General features: G+C 37.3%; 2 protein-coding genes and 1 long non-coding RNA gene across 4 annotated transcripts in view; 1 reads left to right on the top strand and 2 right to left on the bottom strand.

The window, feature by feature from the left end:
- LOC119499159 (dynein heavy chain 8, axonemal-like) overlaps positions 1 to 12,813 on the bottom strand; it is a 40,321-nt gene extending 27,508 nt beyond the window's left edge. Inside the window, exons 1-28 of one of the 2 annotated variants that reach the window (XM_037788405.1) lie at positions 12,626 to 12,813; positions 11,469 to 11,542; positions 11,200 to 11,334; positions 10,087 to 10,171; positions 9,787 to 9,938; positions 8,253 to 8,439; positions 7,863 to 8,026; positions 7,383 to 7,559; positions 6,713 to 6,826; positions 5,724 to 5,831; positions 5,480 to 5,581; positions 5,192 to 5,338; positions 4,908 to 5,105; positions 4,701 to 4,702; positions 4,478 to 4,577; positions 4,241 to 4,360; positions 4,012 to 4,147; positions 3,695 to 3,882; positions 3,537 to 3,617; positions 3,076 to 3,192; positions 2,779 to 2,898; positions 1,884 to 2,022; positions 1,661 to 1,767; positions 1,463 to 1,569; positions 1,280 to 1,385; positions 1,023 to 1,146; positions 418 to 590; positions 173 to 299 (exon numbers count right to left, since the gene is read on the bottom strand). In XM_037788405.1, coding sequence (XP_037644333.1) covers positions 173 to 299; positions 418 to 590; positions 1,023 to 1,146; positions 1,280 to 1,385; positions 1,463 to 1,569; positions 1,661 to 1,767; positions 1,884 to 2,022; positions 2,779 to 2,898; positions 3,076 to 3,192; positions 3,537 to 3,617; positions 3,695 to 3,882; positions 4,012 to 4,147; positions 4,241 to 4,360; positions 4,478 to 4,577; positions 4,701 to 4,702; positions 4,908 to 5,105; positions 5,192 to 5,338; positions 5,480 to 5,581; positions 5,724 to 5,831; positions 6,713 to 6,826; positions 7,383 to 7,559; positions 7,863 to 8,026; positions 8,253 to 8,439; positions 9,787 to 9,938; positions 10,087 to 10,171; positions 11,200 to 11,334; positions 11,469 to 11,513 — 3,361 coding nt within the window. In that variant the 5' untranslated portion in view covers positions 11,514 to 11,542; positions 12,626 to 12,813. Of the gene's footprint in view, positions 1 to 172; positions 300 to 417; positions 591 to 1,022; positions 1,147 to 1,279; positions 1,386 to 1,462; positions 1,570 to 1,660; positions 1,768 to 1,883; positions 2,023 to 2,778; positions 2,899 to 3,075; positions 3,193 to 3,536; positions 3,618 to 3,694; positions 3,883 to 4,011; positions 4,148 to 4,240; positions 4,361 to 4,477; positions 4,578 to 4,700; positions 4,778 to 4,907; positions 5,106 to 5,191; positions 5,339 to 5,479; positions 5,582 to 5,723; positions 5,832 to 6,712; positions 6,827 to 7,382; positions 7,560 to 7,862; positions 8,027 to 8,252; positions 8,440 to 9,786; positions 9,939 to 10,086; positions 10,172 to 11,199; positions 11,335 to 11,468; positions 11,543 to 12,625 lie in introns of both variants that reach the window. The other variant, XM_037788404.1, reaches the window with a different exon arrangement.
- Positions 12,814 to 14,500: 1,687 nt separating this feature from the next.
- On the top strand, positions 14,501 to 19,289 carry LOC119499162 (calreticulin-like). Its single transcript, XM_037788412.1, has 9 exons — positions 14,501 to 14,695; positions 15,428 to 15,529; positions 15,904 to 16,107; positions 16,189 to 16,283; positions 16,388 to 16,597; positions 16,801 to 16,914; positions 17,031 to 17,174; positions 18,033 to 18,125; positions 18,241 to 19,289. The coding sequence occupies exons 1-9, from the start codon at positions 14,599 to 14,601 to the stop codon at positions 18,457 to 18,459; spliced, it is 1,278 nt and encodes a 425-aa protein (XP_037644340.1). The 5' UTR covers positions 14,501 to 14,598; the 3' UTR covers positions 18,460 to 19,289.
- Positions 19,044 to 20,958, bottom strand: part of LOC119499164 — an 18,335-nt gene continuing 16,420 nt past the window's right edge. The window contains exon 2 of the long non-coding RNA XR_005209325.1: positions 19,044 to 20,188. This is a non-coding gene — a long non-coding RNA (uncharacterized LOC119499164). The remainder of the gene's footprint in view (positions 20,189 to 20,958) is intronic.

The following is a 20,958-nucleotide window of genomic DNA, read 5'->3' as shown; positions in this document are numbered from 1 at the left end:
CTAGCTCGCTGTACATTATCCCTTACTTATCCATCTCCCTATTCTCTAGTGGAATTTGACCCAGCAGCACAGATTGTAAAATGTAGTGTAGAGGCCAGAAAAAAAAGTGTGGGTAAAAAAAATGTATATTAGAATTAATCTGGTTGCTGTCTAGAACACATTACGGCCTTACCTGTTGACAATTCAGTAGACTCCAAAACAAAGATCGGTGTGATTTCATCAATGTCTTGTTCAACTGAGTCGTAGTGCAGGATTTCAGATTTGATTTGGATCAATGATGGATTGCTGTCTATGAATTCCTTTTAAAAGTTAAGATAAACATGATATTATGATCATCATTATTATTATTGATATAGGAAAACATATATTTTCTGTCAAAAGTCAAAACAAGAACATTATGTTCTCAGGAAAACAAACCTTGACTTTGAGGTTCTTGTCCTTGTCCCAGATCACGCTGTAAGGGTCGAACTGCTTCAGAACATCAGCTGCTTGGCTTTTATGGGAGCTGAACGCTGATTTCAGGGAGACCACAACCTTTTTGATGTCCTTGTGTTCAGCAACTCTGTAATAGAACTTCTCTTTTTCTCCGTCTATGAGATCATCACAAACAGGGAAACAGACAGTGATTAAAAACTGCTCTTGACAATTTAAAATCAATGATTAATACAATTTATCATGTTCACACATCAAACTAAAAATAGCTTTTTTTAAGGGCTGTACATAACTTTGATTGCTATTGGCCATGTCAGAGAACTGATTTTATTATACACAGTCAGATTATACCATTATGGACAGTCAGAAAAAAAAGATTAAATAATACATTTGGACTATTCTTAAAACAAAAAAAATTACAAATTAAAAACTGAAATAACTTAAACGTCATATACTTGGTTTCAATTTAAGAAGATTAATGTTATTTACTTAAGATCCAAATATTTTCATTATATTTTAGGATAAATGTAATTTCTGTCAACTTGTCTTTCAGAATTTTTTCATCCATGTGCATGCTGATAATGACTTACCTTTGTTCTTTGTGCCATCGTGACTGTACTCCCGTTGCCATGCAATGCCCTTGCTAATTTCCAACACCAAGTTGATTAGTTGATTTATGGCCTGTTGGGTCTCAACTACTGTGGGAATCATTACCTGATGACAAATATCAGACAGAGAAACTGAATTTTCTGTTTAACAAGATTGGTAAGGAATTCTAGATTATCCAACTCCCCTAAATGGTAACTAGTGTGAAGTGGAAAGTCGCCAATGAGTAGTAGAAACTCACCACATTGGGTACAACCAGGTGTACTTCACATTTTATTAGCGGCACCATCTTAGTCTCAGACTCTGACTTCTGATAAGTGCTAAAATCCCCTTTTATTGATGTTGATCTGTAAGAGAGAGATAGAGATAATTTCTCTTAGATATTGGCCTTTTTTTACATACTGAATAACACAGACATACTTACTTAGTGCCACAAATTCTCCTTTTCAGGGTCTCCAGAGATAGCTTGGTTGTTTTGATCAGTGCATCCAATATCCTTGCACTGAAGTATTCATAAAGCTTCTTAAACTCCTGAAATTAAAATTTGTATTTGAAGAATTAACATATTTGTTGGTATATTGTACATAAAGAGCAATGTTTTGGTGTTGGTAAGCAAACATACCCTCTCAAATTTTATTGCTTTAGCTCTATCTGGACCTTCCAAATTCATTCCCTCATCCTCATTAGGGGTCTTCTGGCTCTCTCCTGAGAATGACACACTCCTCTGTCCTACAATGTTCAAAGGGAGAAATAAAAAGTATACTCACATACACACATAACAAACTTCAATTTTGGGTGCTGAATGACTGTTATTCAGAAACTGGGAAACTGGGACTTAGGAGCACCTGAAACAGGTTCCTCGACAGTCTTCCTGATGCCTTCTGATTGATAAATGGCACTGAACACATTAGCCAGCTCTGTCACTGCTTCTTTGACACGACTAAATTTGTAGTCCAATGTCTTCGCCCACTCCTGACATCGTTTCTAAACAAAGGATATATAATGAGTGGATTGGTAAACCAGACCTAATTCATAATTTCTCTGAAAAAGCACATCAAAAACAACGAAAGCTTTGTTTTGGTCACTTGAAGACAGCAGAAACAAGTTGTGAACACAACATTGATATATCATCACCTTTTAAAATGATATGGCGAACTTGTTAGCAAACAGTTGCCTATTTACACATAGTTACAGAGCAAAAAATTGTCAATCTTTTGGAGTCGTGTTTTTAGCCACCCGATGAATGTAGGCCCAATATTCACTTTACTCTCATAGCTCTGTTTTTGGTGTCTGTCTGAGGGAAATATCTGGATTTTTAACTGCTAAATGCTCCACTATGTTCCCAAGCTAGTTGCTAACTGTGTCTACATGCCGTGGGATTTTAGAGCTTTTTCAGCTGAAAACAGCTGCCTGCTGTGGCTCAAAACAATGCAATGAGAGTGGTAAGAGTGAACCAAAACAGTTAAGTTGCTGGCGGCAGGACAGCTTAACAATGCACTGAAACTCTGTATAACACTCCGTATAGCCGAGGGGAGCTGCAGATTAGGGTGATGAATCCCTTTCACATTGCCAAATTGTTTTTATATTGTCATTTGATACATAATCATAAAAAATATTGAACATAGCCGCTTTAAGGATTGATTTAATGGAAGAACATTAGCAATTCAATTTTAATTCATGTCTTAATTTTGAGGATGGAAATAAGATAGCAATAAAAAAAAATGAAAGTGAAGTCCATACCTCATTGCGGTCAATCAGGTGTTGCGCTGAACACGCATGACTTTCGGGGAGCTCAATCAGCACAGTCTCTGAGATGTCTTTAAGGACATCATCAATGTGTATCTGACAGATATCCTGCACCTGAAAAAAAAAATGGTACATAAAAACGTGGAATCCCTGAAGGGTAAAAGTGTGACAAAGCGTTGCTGACTGGTAATTGCAATGTTATGTCATTCTCACATTGCACAACAGCAATATCCATATCTGAAAAGGAAAGCTAGATAACATTTTGCTCTGTGCTTTTATTCAGTCACATACCTTCTTTACAAGATGTTTGAGCTCAAACAAAGCAGTGTCAACAATTTGTAAGAACTTGTCCAGGAGGAGGGATGACCAGGTGAGCAGCACTGCCCCTTGGCGAAGCTCAGATTCCACCTTGTAATTTACCAAAAACATAATAGCAAAAGATAACAACTCTGGAAGCACTGATAAATTACGCAATAGTAATTCTTTAAGACACAAAAGCCATAAAAACATTTTAAACAGTCATAATTGCCGGTTTATACCTTTTCCCACAGAAAGCCCAAGTATTATTGTTGGTAAGCAACTAAGCAAGAAACACTTGTCTGTTTACACTCACTTGAAGCACATATCATGAGTTGAACTATTTATGTTTACATTTATGAGAACATGATATGAGTTACTCTTTACCATTTTGATATTTTATAATTTAGACAAATGTTCTACATTTAAATGTACTGTGTTTACAAACTGCTTACATTTTTTACTTTTGAAGCCATCAGGCTGGCGAAGTCTGCAGGAATGCTCTCACATGTGGACTCATACTCTGCCAAAATGGTCTATAAAAAACAAATAAGGCATACATGTAATTTTATATTAAGGTAACCATCCATCTGTTAAAAAGTTTATAATTTACCTTTAGTCGGAGGTGATTGGCATTTATTTTGCTTTCCAACTTCACCAGATGCAAAGCCTGCTTTGGAACCTCCAGACCCATCTTCAACAGACACTTAGCCTCCCGAATGACCTCAGCTACTTTTGAATCAAAGTTGATCACGAATTTTCCAGTCTTTGGGTGACGAACCAGCAGTGTAATATTCAGGACTGTTATGAAGCAGAAAGGGGGAGAAAACACTTGAAATTAATATAATACTATATATATTAATATTACTAACAAGGGACACTGTGTGCCATCTCGGTATCAACATATTAAGTCAGAGCCAGAGAACCAACCATGATCTAGATTTGATACTTCTTCCACCCACGCTCTATGGTAAACATACTCAAACGCTACTAACGCAGCTGCAGTTTGATTGTACATTTTGACCACATCTCGTCCTTCAGGGCTGCACAGGATGTCAGAGTGTTTCTGTTAATGACAACAGATACAGTCAACATTAAAACATTTCAGTACAATAATAATGTATTTTTAGTTGTTTTGGTGGGAGAATCGTAGGCTTACTTTTATGTATGAGATGGGTTCCTCTATTTTCTGGTAGAGATGCCTGACCCAACCAATTCTTCCAGCCACAGGAGGCATGTTTCTAGCTAATGGGGGGTTGTCTTTCTGTGTGTCATAGAGCTGCCAAGAAAATTTACAAAAGAAGATCTGTTCATTTCATCAAAAACATCAAAGTCCATATTTGATAATAAATTAATATTTTATTCTCAGTATCTACTCAAGCATGAAAATGGGTACCTTTTTCACAAACTCTACTTCCAACGCATAGTGCTGAAGAATAAGACCCAAAACGTTGGAAATTTCTGTGTCAAGACAGGGGATGTTCAGCCTCTGGAAACTACCAATAAAGGAATTTGTGAGATTTGTGTAAGAATTTTTTTATTATAATGCCAAATCATCCACAGTTTAAATAATTACAGTACAATCTTAATATTATACTACTATACTATATTATACTGACCGCTGTAAAAAGGACAGAGCTTGTTGAGATGAGAAGATGTTTGAGAAGCATGAACTCATTAATGTCCGCAGCAGCGTCTGTAAATAAAGAAAGCACAAATATTAATATGACCATCTATATTGGAAACAATAATTAATATATAAGAGAGAGGGGGTCAAAAGAAGCTACCTACACCATAGATTGTAAACAGAAGGAAACTATACATACCTCAATGCGCCCAATTTCAGCCATAAACTTAGTAAAATCCTTTTCAAATTCAACTGTCCCTGGAGCCAACATATCATACTGCGTCCTTTTCAGCTTCATGGATACAGTGCGGAATTGTCTGGCCAGAACCGCAATGCCCTCAATATTTGATTTTTCAAGAGATTTGAACGTCTGGAACACTATAAATATTTGTGTGATCTACAATAGATAATGCTTATTGTTACTTGGTAAGGCCTTATGGTAAGAGTAGGATTTAAATTAAAAAAGGTAATGTGGGACTGCACCTTTTGGAGTTGCTTGCAGAAGTGCTCAAACTTGCAAAAAACCTGCATTTCTGGAACCTCAAAGGACCTCCTTCCAGGTGTTTCCACCGTTTGTTTCTTTGTTTTCTGGATGCAAGACTGATACTCCTGATATAAGCAGATACAGTCCTGGCAAAGATAAGATAAGATGAGTGAATTTGAAAACAGTTGCATGCTGATGTCAATATGTATTATTACATTATTATATTTAAGCCTAACCAATTATACCACAGATGTTATCCATATACTGTAAGTAGGTGTCATCATCACCTGCATTTTCTTGATGATATCTTCAGCATCCTGGTCCCATATTAGACGTGTGCCATTGTCAGTAATATATGACCTGCAGGCTGTAACCATCTGATGTGTGACCTGGCAGTTTTTTCAGGAACACAATTACAAAGTTTCACAAAGTAAAAGGGGTCCTTCTATTTTCTCAACACAACGTATATTTTCCTGAGAGTGAATTATATCATATATATACAGTATATATATATATACACAATACACTTACTTTCATGAACAGTGCCGATATCTTTTCACTGGTATTGTAGTACAGTGAAACATTGTTAATCATTTCAATAGCACTGATGACGTTCTGCACACTTTTCATCATGGTGACCTGAAATCACACATCCATGTATATTACTAACCTTCTAATGAACACGTACTTAAAAAATGGAACAAACTCGCCTTAAAAGGGATCTTTCGGGTCTTATGAAGTGGGGTTGTATAAGGTACTTATCCACAGTCAGTGGCTGCATCCAAAATCACATACTATGCGCTACATACTAAATAGATGGTAAATTACGTCGTCACTTCCTGAGAGCCTCGTCGGTTTGAGACGTTTAACCATGGTAACCCGTGCAAGCATCAAGTGACCAAAACAACGGTTTATGAGAGTCAGTCTGAATTAATTTTAAAAAATATATTACGCCGAGCAGAGTTAAATCTTATACTTACAGTTAAACTGAAGCGTTAGTGATGTTACAGAGCTGTCCATCAACGTCCGTTATGAACGTTGTTATTATGCATTGTGGGATATTTATGCCGCCGAAGTTTACGGTAATATTTCACCAGAAATAGTATGAAATGCTCAATACAAAATATGCAAATAAAGACAAGAGAAAAGAAACCATCATTTTGTATGTAAAGCAGAAAAGGGGAACAACATCACAGTACAGTGCAAGTTATGCCTTCCAGCTGTGAAAATGCTGTCATCCAAGGACTCGTATCATTTGAGTGTAACAGATTTTAACTTGAAGCAGCAGCAGCAGTACCCATATGAATTAAATTAACCTGGTTTGTCCTGTATTATGTTTCCTGGACGTCTTTTCATTCTGGGATATTTTTAAAATACTAATCTGCTATTTTTGCACACAATGTACCTGAATTATGCTACATCTTACTGTGTATAAAATTATACAGTATGGAGATTATCATTCAATACGAACAAATACAACCTTTCCTTAGACATCATATCAAGTTATTGACTATACATACCGGGTCACTGTTGTAAAGAGGTTGACAGACTTTCTCCAGTGTGTTAAGAAATTTTGCATTGTCTTTTGCCTCGTTGGCACGATCGGTTATCCTGACATCCAGCTCCCGCCACATCTAAATAGGGAAATGGTTGAAAAAGTTCAATTTTGAATGTAATCATTCAAAAAGACAACTTGAAGATCAACTTAAGTTTTCTAATATGTACTTTTTATTAAAAAAAAATGAAATCCTTTTGTCCGTTAAATGCCCTTCACGACTTACTGTACTAGTACAGTGACGTTTTCAGATTGCAGAATACTCAAAAAACCCAAAGATAACAAATTTGGAAATAAAATGAGAACAAATGTTTAATATCTTATCTTGATAAAAATGTCTTAAAAAGAATTATCAATGATCAATTTACATTCTTCATCCGCCTGGAATGATCATCTTCACACTGTGGACATTGGATCTCTGATAATTACTACGGCTAAGGCAACAATTATATTTTATATCATATAATTTGTACAGACATTTGTCTTGTTAATTTTAAACATAAACAATTAGCCATATTGTGTCATTACACGCATCAAACTACAGTCTGAGCAGATCCTCCAAAAACCTGGTAAATGCTGTACAATAAATTCTTTAGGTGTTACTTTGTTGAAGTTCAACGCTCTAGCGTCCATACCTTCATAATCTTGGAACGGCTGATATGGAGCACCATTACCACTGCCTTGCACTCTGGGCCTTTGATGTGATTTATGATGGAGTTGAACATTGAAGACATTTCTTCCCAGTGTTGTAACTCACACAGAGGCCCTGCAGAATCATCCTCTTTCCTTAACTGATCACTTTCTATCAGGACCTGATGATTATGGATACAGACAATGGTTAGCAATTCAATCAATTAATCTACAATGAGATATGAGACTCATTTAGGAAGTGATATGCTTTAACATTTCAAAATATGGATTCATTCACCATGGAAAAATGTTCCATGTCCAACGTTATATGCAGTTTCCATTTATATTTTGGACCCACTGCATAAACCATAAACATGCTCGTAATGACACTGTATTGTCTCTGATCTGATACCAGGAGATACCCTGTTTCTATTCACAGACATTTGACCGCCTGTTAATAACAATAAAATCTTAATTTTACCAACCTGCTCGATTTGCTTATACCATTGCATCAGAATTTCTTCCAGTCGATGCACCATGTCAATGTTGGCAGCTGCAACTTTCATATCTTTAAGGGAGGCCAACTTAGAGAAGTCAAGATCTGCCACTGTATTCAGATGAACAATACTCTTATTTCTCATCTGGAGGTCTGGGGTACAAACAAGAAAGACAAAGTACAAGAAACTTAAAATTTACTTCAAGACCACCATTTGGTTAAAAGAATATCACTGTTAACAGGCAATGCCACAAATGACAATTGCAAAGCAATAAATTATGACTTGCCAAACAAAATAGTTAAGACATGTTACTGTTATAATGTCTTCTAAACATCAAAACTTGAAAGAAAAATAAAATGTAATAAAATAATGATTTACCATCTAAGGAGCTGAGACAACGATCCATGCTGTACTTGAAGTTCTTTTTAAATCTTTTTCCATGTCTAGACTTATCTAAGACACCCCAGTTTTGTGCTGCGTCAAGAGCTGGTAGCAGAAAACTGTAGGCATCGCGTGTTCCTTTCAGGAGGCCCTCTCTGGCATCAACCATTGAAAAGAAGATCTCCTGCAGAGCATCAAGACAATAACATCCATCACTTCACGAAATCCAAAGGCAAAAAATAAAAACTAGCTTAGTGCTAGTTACATGGTCATCAGACGTGAGCATCCTCTTAAGTAATGCAGAACATGTTTTCAATAACAATAGTTGCTTACGTTTACCAAATAAATATAGGGAATGCTGATTCACTTCATCCGACTGGTTGAAGGTGTCCTAATGAGTAAAACTGTCTGTTTTGTTAAATAGTATTAAAAACTGTAGACTCCTCAGACACGATAGCATCAACTTAAGCAATCTTACCAAATCTGACAGTATTTTGGCAATAGGAGCACTCCAGCAACATGATGCATTCCCATGGCTCATTTGTCATGGGTCTGACTGACTTGAACATTTTCAAAATTCATCCTTTTTAAAGCCCCAATATTTGAAATCAGCATGATCTCTATCTATCAATGATCTATGAAGGTCAGTCAGTATTTATATGTAGATCCATATTTAGAATAAAAAGTAAAATACTTTTTGTATTATTAAGATGAATAGAGTTGTTTAGCCTTGGTGGATGTATGCACTCGCTGATAGCCAGGGATGCACAGATACAAATACTGGATCGGCTATTGGGCTGATACTGACTAAATAGCTGGATTGGATATCGATGACAATGGGGCCGATCTATTAAATTCAGTGCCATGTTTATATACAATGTACATTATATACTGGAATTCTAATTCCCTTTTAAGTTTTGATCAATTTGTTGCTGCATTAAAAAGGTTTACACCTGAAATGTAATTCCTGTTAATTTTGAAGTTTTTTTTTCCAAGTTGCTGGTGTACGATTTACTATTTCATTAAAATAACAATTCAGTAAATTTGTATCTATCCATTTATTTGTTAAATTTTGCTTTAAAAAGTTAGGAAAGTGATTTTTAAGTCAATTCTGATGTTGCCTTACACATAACAAAATGATCCCAGTCACTTCAACACAGTGAGACATACAGCTTATTAATTAAACACTGGTATCAGATCGGTACTCAGTATCGGCCGATACCCAAAGCCCAGGTATCGCTTTCCGTTTTCGTTTTTAAAATCAAAAGGCATTATAATATACTGTACTACATAGATTGTTCAACTGTTATATATTGCTATTTTAGCACACAATGATTAATTATGATTAGTGAATCCTCAAAAAATTAGCGGTACATGTGGATTGTTAAATAATAATCACAGCACTGGAGTTGCTAAACTCACTGATGTACAGTGCAATAATTCAATGTGAAAATGCGTCAATATCACATAAAACAATAAACAAATTACAATTAAAGAAACACACCACTCTGCATATACAAGACTGTCTTACCTCGTGTATGTTTTCTAAATTCACAGGAATGTCCACTCTAGTCCGTCTGAAAGAGCAGCAAATGCCTGTAAGGCATGTCTGAGACAGATTGGCTAAAAACAGCCTCAATACTTTTCCCCCTTTGGTAGTCCCAGCATATGAGCGTCCACATTCTGAAATTCAATTAAATCCAAATGTTTTTTGATGAGATGAAAAACAGTAATGGACCTCAACAATTGATATAGATTCTGTGTACTTAAGTTTGAATATTCACCACTGTAGGGAAAAATACAATCAATTATGCAATACAATTATGCCTACCTATTCCTGGGACTTCAGCCTCTTGATACACAAAGGAAATGGTTTTACAACCTCCTTTGGCAAAGAAATCATCAAAAGCAGCCAGCTATTGAGCAAGAAAACAAAAAAATAAATGAAAAACTTTTTTAACAGTAATGCTATAGAAGAGTGGTTCCCAACCTTTTTCTCTAAGGGACCCCTTTTCTATCATTGAATAAACTGACAACCCCTAACTAAGTAACATGTTTTACGTATATTTCATATTATATTTAATGCATAACAATAACAGTACAGAACAACTGATAAACTGTACAATAACCCAAATAGTGAATGCATTAACTGCAGGAAGTTTGTGTAAATCGGGCGATTTGGTTGAATTTTGAGCAATTCATTCCTGTGAATATTGCTTCAGAGATGAGTTTTCTTGATATGTTTAGGAACTTGTAATACCATCCTATGCACTATGTATTTTTTTTAGCAATCAATAATAGGTTTCTTTTTTGACAAATTTAGTGTTTTCTTCTCCCTGATGCTTGGCCATTGTCCTATTAGCTAGTTTAAACTGCGTACTTTTCTAATGCAGGATGAGGCTGTTTAGCAGAGAGGGGAGGCTCTCTGAATATAACTTGTGTTCAGGTCTTCACCTTGCCCTTATCTTGTGAGATTTGTTTTAAGTTCATATCAAAATATTTCTTCAGAGAAATTAATGAAAAGCTGAGATACAGGCCAACTGTATATTTAAGAATTGTCTTACACCCCTTACAATCAAGAGGGCTTTGAGACCCCTGTGGAGCTTTGGCGACCCCTAGTGGGGGTCTGGACCCCCAGGTTTGGAACCAGTGGTATAGTAAAGGAGGCATGAAAGACATTCAATCAAAAATACAATCTTCCTGTCATCTTAGATAGAAAAAAACATGAAGATGAAAAAAAGAGCCACAACAATACAGTGCTACAGAATGTCATGAATTGGCACCATAAATACAGAGCGCACATTTTTATCCAAATCAAATGGGAAACCCCTACTAACTTACTCCCCAAAGTTATGTTAAGGCAATTTGCAACAAGTTTGGAATCATAAACCATCCAATCATCCATGCCATCATGCATACGATGCTCCTTTCTGGGAAAACTCACAGATGAAGAATCTAAAATAAATTCTTCTACTGCTGTTGGCTCCAAGGACAGCCTGTCAGCCAGGAGGTCAATCATGTACTTGTGGGCAGGGGTGAGGAACTTCTTTCGCTCTTCTCTTGCCTGCCCGTATTCGGCCTGTGGAAGACACAGGTTGTAAATAGTAGTAATAGTACTTGCATGCGTAAAACCGCTGTACCATACTAAATAAACAAATTTGTTTACTTTTTTTATTCTGTAAGCCAGCGTGTAAAGGTGTTAAATCCATTTACCTGAGATCCATGCTGGTTTGCCTTTGGATCATGCGCTTCCATCATGAAGAACTCAAGCAATATCACCTCCTTTGCTATTGAAAAAGTATTCATAATGACATTCATGGCGACATCCAACACATCACTGCGTGCGAGCTGCCCAGCCTGCAGGAGCTGTACACCCAGTGGTGGCTCAGGAAGTCCCTGAGGGTCATTAAGGACAAGACACACACCCACAACAGACTGTTCTCCCTCCTGCCCTCTGGTAGAAGATACAGGACCCCCAGGACTCTCACCAGCAGACTGAGGAACATTTTTTTCCCCCAGGCCATCAGACTTTTAAATAGATAATTCATACGACACCTTCTCACACAAAAAGTGCAATAAACAAGTGCAATACCCCAATCATATATCTTATACTGTATATACTGTATATGTTCTTAATATGCCTGTATATATTCTTAATATGCCTTGTACAAAGTATTTCTTATATATGTACATTCAGACTTCCTGATATGTATATGTTCTTAATATGCTTGTATATGTTCTTAATATGCCTTGTACAAAGTATTTCCTTTTATAATTGTAATATAACTTATTATTTTTAATGGAGCTTCCCAGCAAAAAGCATTTCACACGATTGTACTTGTATAACCGGTGTGACAATAAACATCTTGAATCTTGGGGTTGACTTTCATTTAACGTGTTAAAAGCTGTAAACAGTTATCTAACGCTAACGCGTCATATGTGGGGCGGGATATGACGCACCACACCCACAAACACACAGCAGGGTAACGTCAACGTTTCATGTCATACATCATACGTCATCACGCATAACGTTAACGTCAACCGACGTGAGCTAGCGTTAATTATTTAGCTGGTTAACGTTCATGCAACGTTACCGTTGTAGTGGCATATCAGTGTTGAAAACAGAGCCTACCCCAAGCTAAATTAAAGTAAAAGCTAACATTCGTCACTTTATTGTATGTAATAGCTAACGTTAGATGCTAAATTAGTGTCGGTAACTAACGCTAGGTGGGCGTTAACCAACGGTCGTTGTTTAGCCTGATGCTAGCATTGATTTAGATAGCTGAGTTAGCTACGTCATAGTTACCGTTAACAAACTACCCCGGAGTTTGCTGTTTGCTAATATCTTACTAAGTATTTTCTGTACTTACCAAGACTCAGTTGGCCACATTTTTTCTGTTGGTGCTGTTTCTGTTTTCCAAGTAGAACTAAATTCGTTGGTGTTATTTTGTTTTTAGACCCGCTGACAATGAAGTTTTAACGCTAAACCGACCGTTATCAGCTCACCTGTTACCGTTGGTCTAATGTTATCTAACGGTCACCGTTGAGAGATGCCACGAGCTCCAGCCGTTAGCACCAGAGATGAGTGGTGACGTATTAACGGTTAGCGGTTATTTAAATCTCAACGTCTCTAACCGAGCTAATTTCCAGTGTGTTTATGGCCTTTCCTTCACTTTTGGGCTTGTCAAAGATTTTATTATGCTCGTCCATGTATTTCTTTCAGTTGTTGCCCTGTTAATTTTGTTGTCTAGTCTTAATATTATGAGAATAAAGTAATAATATCACGAGAAAAAGTAATAATATTACGAGAATAAAGTCTTAATAATACGAGAATAAAGTCATAATAATAGGAGAATAAAGTCATAATAATACAAGAAAAAAGTCATAATATTACTAGAATAAAGTCTTAATATTACGAGAAAAAATTCTTAATATTACAAGAATAAATTCATAATATACTGAGAAAAAAGTCTTAATATTACGAGAATAAAGTCATAATATACCGAGAAAAAAATCTTAATATTACGAGAATAAAGTCATAATAATAGGAGAATAAAGTCATAATATTACGAGAATAAAGTGATAATATTACGATAATAAAGTCATAATATTACGAGAAAAAAGTCATAATAATAGGAGAATAAAGTCATAATATTACGGGAAAAAAGTCATAATATTACGATAATAAAGTCATAATATTACGAGAAAAAAGTCTTAATATTACGAGAATGAATTCATAATATACCGAGAAAAAAGTCTTAATATTACGAGAATAAAGTCATAATAATACGAGAAAAAAGTCATAATATTACGGGGGAAAAGTCATAATATTACGAGAATAAAGTAATAATATTACGAGAAAAATGTAATGTTACGAGAATAAAGTCACAACTTTACGAGAAAAAAAATGTAATATGATAATAAAGTCATAACTTTACAATAAAAAAGTAATATGAGAATAGTCATAACTTTACGAGAAAAAATTTTAATATGAGAATAAAGTCATAACTTTACGAGAAAAAAAGTCGTAATATTACGAGAATAAAGTCATAACTTTACCAGAAATTTTTTTTTACATTGAGAATAAAGTCATAACTTTACGAGAAAAAAGAAAATAACACGCAAAATTCCTACTTTATGATTATATATATATACATATATATTATGACTTTATTCTCGTAATACTAAAAAACAAATCTCGTAAACCTATGACTTTATTCTCGTAATATTATGACTTTATTCTCTGAATCTCAGATTTATTTTTTTCTCTCAATGTGGCCCTAATACTCCGTCGTACCATAGACCTACAACAATGATAAATAAAAATGAAAATGTAAACAAAAAAACAGTTATTCATTTCCATGTTTATAAACCCACATGGAGCCACTGGAGAGGAGCTAAAGAGCCACATGAGGCTCCGGAGCCACAGGTTGCTGACCCCTGGTATATCTATTCTAGTTTGGGAGCAAAATGTAACTCAATTTCCCCTCCAGGGGGATCAATACAGTATTTCTGATTCTGATATTTATTTATAGTTTCCTTCCCGGAGAGAGGGAAGTTGATTGTAATTTTTATTTCCTACATGTGATATTTGGCCCCCTCTACAGGACTGTTGATATGATGATTAGAAGAAGCACTGGTCCTGGATCAGGCACTAGGGAGGACATATGTTTCGTGGTCTCCTGTGATTGGTCCAGACACACCGTCTTGTTGTCCAATCACAGGCATACATCTGTTCGCTGTAGCGACTCTAAAATACTCTCTTCTCTTCCTCCTCCACCAGCTATTCAATATACTCAGCGAGGACGTAGTCAGCAGCAGCAGCAGAAAGTGAAGCAGAGAGATGGGGAAAATGCAAGTCCTGGGTGTAGTAGCGGTGATATTAGCAGTGTGCTGCGTTCATGCGAAGGTTTACTTTCGGGAGGAGTTTCTGGACGGTGGTAAGTTTTGGCAAAGAAAATGCAATAACACTAACTAGCTGTGCATCACTGCATGTTAGCTCGACTGTTAGCCGTCAGTTTGTGTCGCAATTATCATCGTGAGTTTCTCTTGAAAGCTTGTTGTCTTCACTAGTTTCTTCAGTCGGTATTTCAGTATGAAATAGGTCTCCTCTCAGTGTCCTAACTTTAACTGGGTTGGCTAACTTCAGCAAGGCCCCAAAGCAAGCAAACGTATCACTACTGACACCTATAAGTTGCTAACTGTGGCCTAAGTTGCAGTATAAGATGTGTTTTTGCCAGTTTGTCAGTTTTAAAGAGTAACGCCAATGAACTGACTGTTGGGTAATGTGATTTTCGGGAAGTAGTAGTATTTTGAAAGAGGTGCACTTTCATAGACTGAGCTACTGGAGTTACCCTGCACAATATTCATTTTTAACAGTCTCTTCTGCACTATAATCAGTTTTTTTAATAGCCCTGTATCACAGCTGTTACCCTGCACTATATTCAGTTTTAACACTTTTCTTCATCTCATTGTATTTTTATATCTGGTACATTTTTTTTTGTACTTTGCACTTTGCACTAACAACTTTTTTACTGCCTTTTTACTAACATGTTTTGCACTATGGATCTGTGATGCTGGAAACTTGAATTTCCCCCGGGATCATTTAAGTTACTATCAATCTATCAATCATAAAACTCAGCAAACTTATTGTGTTTTTGTTTCCTGTTCAGATGAATGGAGAAGTCGCTGGGTGAACTCCAAACACAAGTCTGACTACGGAGAGTGGAAACTAACAGCTGGCAGCTTCTATGGAGATGCTGAGAAAGACAAAGGTAAACATTTTGTGCTTTAATCCACTTATTCTGAAACACGTCCTTTTAATTAGAAATATCATATATTTCATTCGTGTTGATCATGCTATGTTCATTATGGCTAAAAAAGATACCACAGCACCTGTCATTAAAATGTGCTCCTAGTGTATATACTGAATATTTACTGACGTAATCCAAAAAACCCATTTCCACCTTCTCAGCTCGGCTCGTGAACAACTCTACTCTACTGCAAACCACTCTTATATCCAGTCTATGTTTAATGCTCTTGGAGTCTCTATTTTGTATAGTCCAGTTCCCACACTTCGCACAAAGAAAACCTATTTTGTGTCTTGTCTTGTGTTGTGTTTGCTAAAAAAAAAATCATTCTTTTTCAGGTCTGCAAACAAGCCAGGATGCTCGTTTCTATGCCACCTCTGCCCGCTTTGAGCCTTTCAGCAACGAGGGCAAGCCTTTGGTCGTTCAGTTTACAGTTAAGCATGAGCAGAAGATCGACTGTGGTGGTGGCTATGTGAAGGTCTTCCCCACTGATTTGGATCAGACTGCAATGCATGGAGACTCCTCATACTACATCATGTTTGGTAAGTGATGATGTTCATGGTAATTGAATGGTTACAGTAACAGGATTTGGAACATCTAGTCATTAAATTTGTTTCACCCAGGCCCTGATATCTGTGGCTACAGCACCAAGAAAGTCCACGTCATCTTCAATTACAAGGGCAAGAATCACCTCATCAAGAAAGAGATTAAGTGCAAGGTAATTTTGAATTTAGAGAAAAATATATAGTTTATTTTACAATATGCAAACATGCACTGCCTCTGCACCAGTGACTTAATTCAAACACTTCTGTTTTTTTCTAGGATGATGAGCTGACCCACATGTACACGCTGATCCTGAATCCTGATCAGACCTATGAGGTGAAGATCGATAACGAGAAGGTAGAATCTGGCAGTCTGGAGGAAGACTGGGACTTCCTGCCTCCTAAGACAATTAAGGACCCCGATGCCAAGAAGCCAGAGGACTGGGATGATCGTGCCAAGATTGATGATGATGCTGACACCAAGCCCGAGGTGATTACAATTAAGTAATAAAATTGACCTTTTGTTTTGCTTTGCATTGACTGAGAGTGCTGTTACTAAGGTAAGTGTTGGTCCATGGGAAATGAGTGTTGTTGTTTTTTTCATTTATTTCTCTCCCAGATTTTCACAGCAGTCCTGCGCTTTAAATTTACATTCTCTAATCTGTTAGTTCAACTTTGTTTGTTCTTCTTTAGGACTGGGACAAAGCTGAAAACATTCCAGACCCTGACGCTAAAAAGCCTGAAGACTGGGAGGTGGATATGGATGGAGAGTGGGAGCCACCCATGATCCCTAACCCAGAGTACAAGGTAGGCTAAAGTTGGATAGTCATGGCCAAAACTTACACTTTTTTTATCTCCTCTGCCTGAGAAATGGTTGATATATTTACTCTGCTAAAGCCTGATAAATATTTTCTGTATTGCAGGGAGAATGGAAACCCAAACAGATTGAAAACCCCAACTACAAAGGAACATGGGTGCATCCTGAGATCGACAATCCTGAATACAGTGCTGATTCAAACATCTACAAGTTTGACAAAATTGCTGTTTTAGGCCTTGATCTTTGGCAGGTGAGAGAGAGGAGATCATCTTTTGAATTTGGGATGCTCATTTTGAAAAATGTTCTTAACCGATAACCGACCCTCGTTAACCAATTATTAACCGTTAACCGACAAGATTTGTGCCTCGCGCCAGCTGCAGTGTATGAGTACAACAGACAACTGAGTCCTCAGTCCACCCGTCCGGGAGCGTTAACTTAGCAGCCACGCTGCTGTGTGTAGTGTCGCGAACATGCAGCAACTTTCTTAGTAAAAATCTCCACTGCACATTTAGTTTAGTTTAGCAGGATGTGAGCTGTGTGTCTCCCCGGCGTAACGACACTGTCTGCCCGGATTAACGATAGTGATTGCTCAGTAAACAATGTGTGTATTTGTGCTACGTTAGCAGCCCTAGCATTGCCGGAGGCTTCTTGCTCACCGCCACACACATACAGTCTGTCAGCGCGGCGTAACTTTAATGAGTGTCCGTGTTGGCGGTGAGTGTGAGGTTGTTGGTGGCGTTATATCTGTGAATGTAGGTGTAGCAGTGTGTGTACAGTTTATTTGTCGCTGAATAAATGCTACGAAACTACTGCTCCTCCGCTCCGCTCAAGCGAGCAAGACACCGGAGCCAACTTCCTGTATCCTGCAACTCCGGCTATGCCTCTTAAGGTTGGCTGTTAAGGTGGACTAGCTTTTCTCCTTAAAGTGACGAGCTGTTCAGCTTTTTAATTAATTATAAATATTTATTTTAACCGCTTTAACAGATAGCGTTAATTGGTTAAAATGCTTAATCTCGGTTAACGGTTAATTATGAACATCCCTATTTTGAATAGTGATGTTATTGCCGTAGTGATGCTGAAACTACAGTGTAACATTTGTTTATCGCAGGTGAAATCTGGTACCATCTTTGACAACTTCCTGATCGGCGACGATGTGAAGGAAGCGGAAGACATTACAATGGAGACATGGGGTGTGACAAAGGTATGCTGGTGCTGGTATTTTTTTTTTCTTTGTCATTTGTGCAACACATGAAGCCACACGTGAGATACTGAACAGATGAGTTGACAGTTTGTGATTATCTAAACTTTCCCCACAGGAGCCAGAGAGGAAAATGAAACAGGAGCAAGATGACCTGAACCGAAAGGAAGAGGAGGCGAAGACCAAAGAACAAGACACCGAAGTCGATGATGACGGTGACGGTGAAGATGATGATGAAGACATGGAGGATGAGGAAGAAACAACGGACGATGGAGAGAAGGCCTCTTCAGAAAGAGATGAAGAGGAAGCAAATCTTCAAGATAAAGATGAGCTTTGAGGAGGTGTGGCCAGAGATTTCTTCTGTCCCTCCTTTAGAAACTCTGTTTTGTATTTCCCAGGGGTATTGTGGCTGCTGTGCATCCTTTCCCTGAGATTCGGACGCAATCTAATTTGGGGTGCAAAAATGGTGAAGGGGTCAAGTGGATGTTAATGGACTTAGTTTTTCTTTAATTTTGGTCATGATATTACCCTGTTGCCCCTGAAATGCTTGAGTGATTCTAAGGTTTTCCACCGACAAAGTCCATTCCTCATTTTGTAACAGAGAATAAGGAGGCACTGACACCTACTGTTTTCTTGACTTTCTTGGATCTATACATCTACGTTATTTGCAGATTCCCTTGCACAGGTTGCACAGTTAACCAGAAGCTCTGAAATGACACATTGCCATTCAGATTTTAACTTAATTTCCTCTTGCAACCTGGTGAAACAAAAGATGCACATAACTGAACATGTAATGCATAAGACTTACTGCAAACAACAACCAAAAAAAAACACACAAAATACAGATAAATCAAGATTGTAATGGAACTTATTTTGGTTTTCTGTAGCACTGACTTTTTATTTTATTTTCCACACAGTCAATTGAATGAAGTTTTTAGACATGATTTAATCTTCATCTAAGTGCACAATGAAATAGTTTTTCTACATTGAAATGGCATGAATGTCTTCATGGTAATGTGATGGAACCTGCATTATATCCCAAAAGTCTGGAGAAACAGATGGTGAGCCCCTGGTGTGACTCATGACATCACTAAGGGTCACACACCTTATTTTTATTGGACAGAATGTTATTGATACCAAAGTTTTTATTAAAAGATTATAACCTTATTGGCTGGTCATGTTTTGTACTGCATATGCACATTTTGGAATTATGTAGTTAAAATTATTATAATTATCTGACTTTACACCAACATTCTCTTCATTATATTTTGCCCAGAGCCACAGAAACCAACCAGTACTCCTGCTGCTGGAATACTATCCAACTCAGGGTTTACCACTTCAGTTTGTTTGTAGTAATTTGATTAAGCACAACTTTATTAAGGAATATGAACTGTATAAGCAAAACATCAAGAAAAATAAAAAATATTACAATTAGATTTTGACACATGAACTCTCGACAAGGCAGGGCCCTAGGATTTGGTAAAAATGCAGTTTATGATATAGGGGTGCACATTCCTACACTAAATTGCAATATTAGCTACTGCATACAGTGAACCGACTGGATTCCCTTTGGGGCCCCTGAAGGGGGCCCTGGGCAGTTGCCTGCTTTTGCCCAATGGGTAATCAAACCTTGCTGTTTCTTAAGATAATTTATAGGGCTGTCCTGAATACCATTTTTTGGGGCTTCAAGGCTTCAGTGAGAAATATTCTAAGCTTTGCGGCGCAGCAGGCTGACATGTCCTTCCCCATGTCAGTTGCCGGGAAAGTGCTGCTGCCGCACTACTGCACACACACCCCTCTACACGCAACAAACAGCAATATCCGTCTGAGGGCGCCCTCGGCTGACTACTTTTTTCAGAGGCTGTAGCAGGCTCAGTTTTCGAGCTAGAGTGACGGTACTGCTATTATATGAAATTAAAACCTAAGGAATCCAACCATGTCATGTTAGCATGTTGGGAAATAATGCTCTAAACCTGCGCTACATTTCGGCGAGGAAAAACTGGCATGGCGTTTTTCAGAGGGGTCCCTTGACCCCTGACCTCAAGATATGTGAATGAAAATGGGTTCTATGGGTACCCACTAGTCTTTCCTTTACAGACATGCCCACTTTATGATCATCACATCGAGTTTTTTGCATGCAGTACAAATGTGTTATTTTCGCCTATTTTAAAATGGTGTATTTAAATATTTTTGCATACTGGGGTCCCTAAACAGTCTTGGAATTGCATATATTGTGTATCACTGTAAAGCTGAGACTCTTGTGGATCCAATGAGCCCAATTGTATTAATGTGTGATGATGTCAGTCCCCATAGTAGCCATTTCAATGTAGTGAGACCATTTTTTTAAATCTGACCTCACTGTATAAAATGACCTGTGGTGACCTCTAGTATAATCACAGCCTCATGAAACTTTACAACCACAAACTAGAGACCTAGAGAGACCTACTGTAGGGCATTAAGAGGATGGATGACTTTCCTAGCTAGATTAACAATAAGGGGGTTTCTGAGCAGTTTCCAGAACAGAAGTGCTCGCCATCCAATTGCCGAAAAATGCAATTCTTGCAGAAATCTCCAAATGTCAAACGTTTTTGAAACCAAATCACATCATGTTTTTTTCTATGGTGTTTCTCAAGGTCTTTGCGTCTTAACGTGGTGTTTTGGAGGGATCATTGATCATTTTTATCAATTCTCCAGTGGTAAAAAATTGTTAAATATAGCACCAAATCTGTGTAACAAACGGTATCAACCCCAAACTTGCTGCTTATAATTTATGATACATAATAGAGCATGGGGATGACCATCACAAACGTATATCATAATGTTCTAAACCCTTATA

Source organism: Sebastes umbrosus, chromosome 12, assembly GCF_015220745.1.
Source record: "Sebastes umbrosus isolate fSebUmb1 chromosome 12, fSebUmb1.pri, whole genome shotgun sequence".
In the NCBI taxonomy this organism is placed as follows: domain Eukaryota; kingdom Metazoa; phylum Chordata; class Actinopteri; order Perciformes; family Sebastidae; genus Sebastes; species Sebastes umbrosus.
This window is presented reverse-complemented; position numbering and strand designations above follow the sequence as displayed.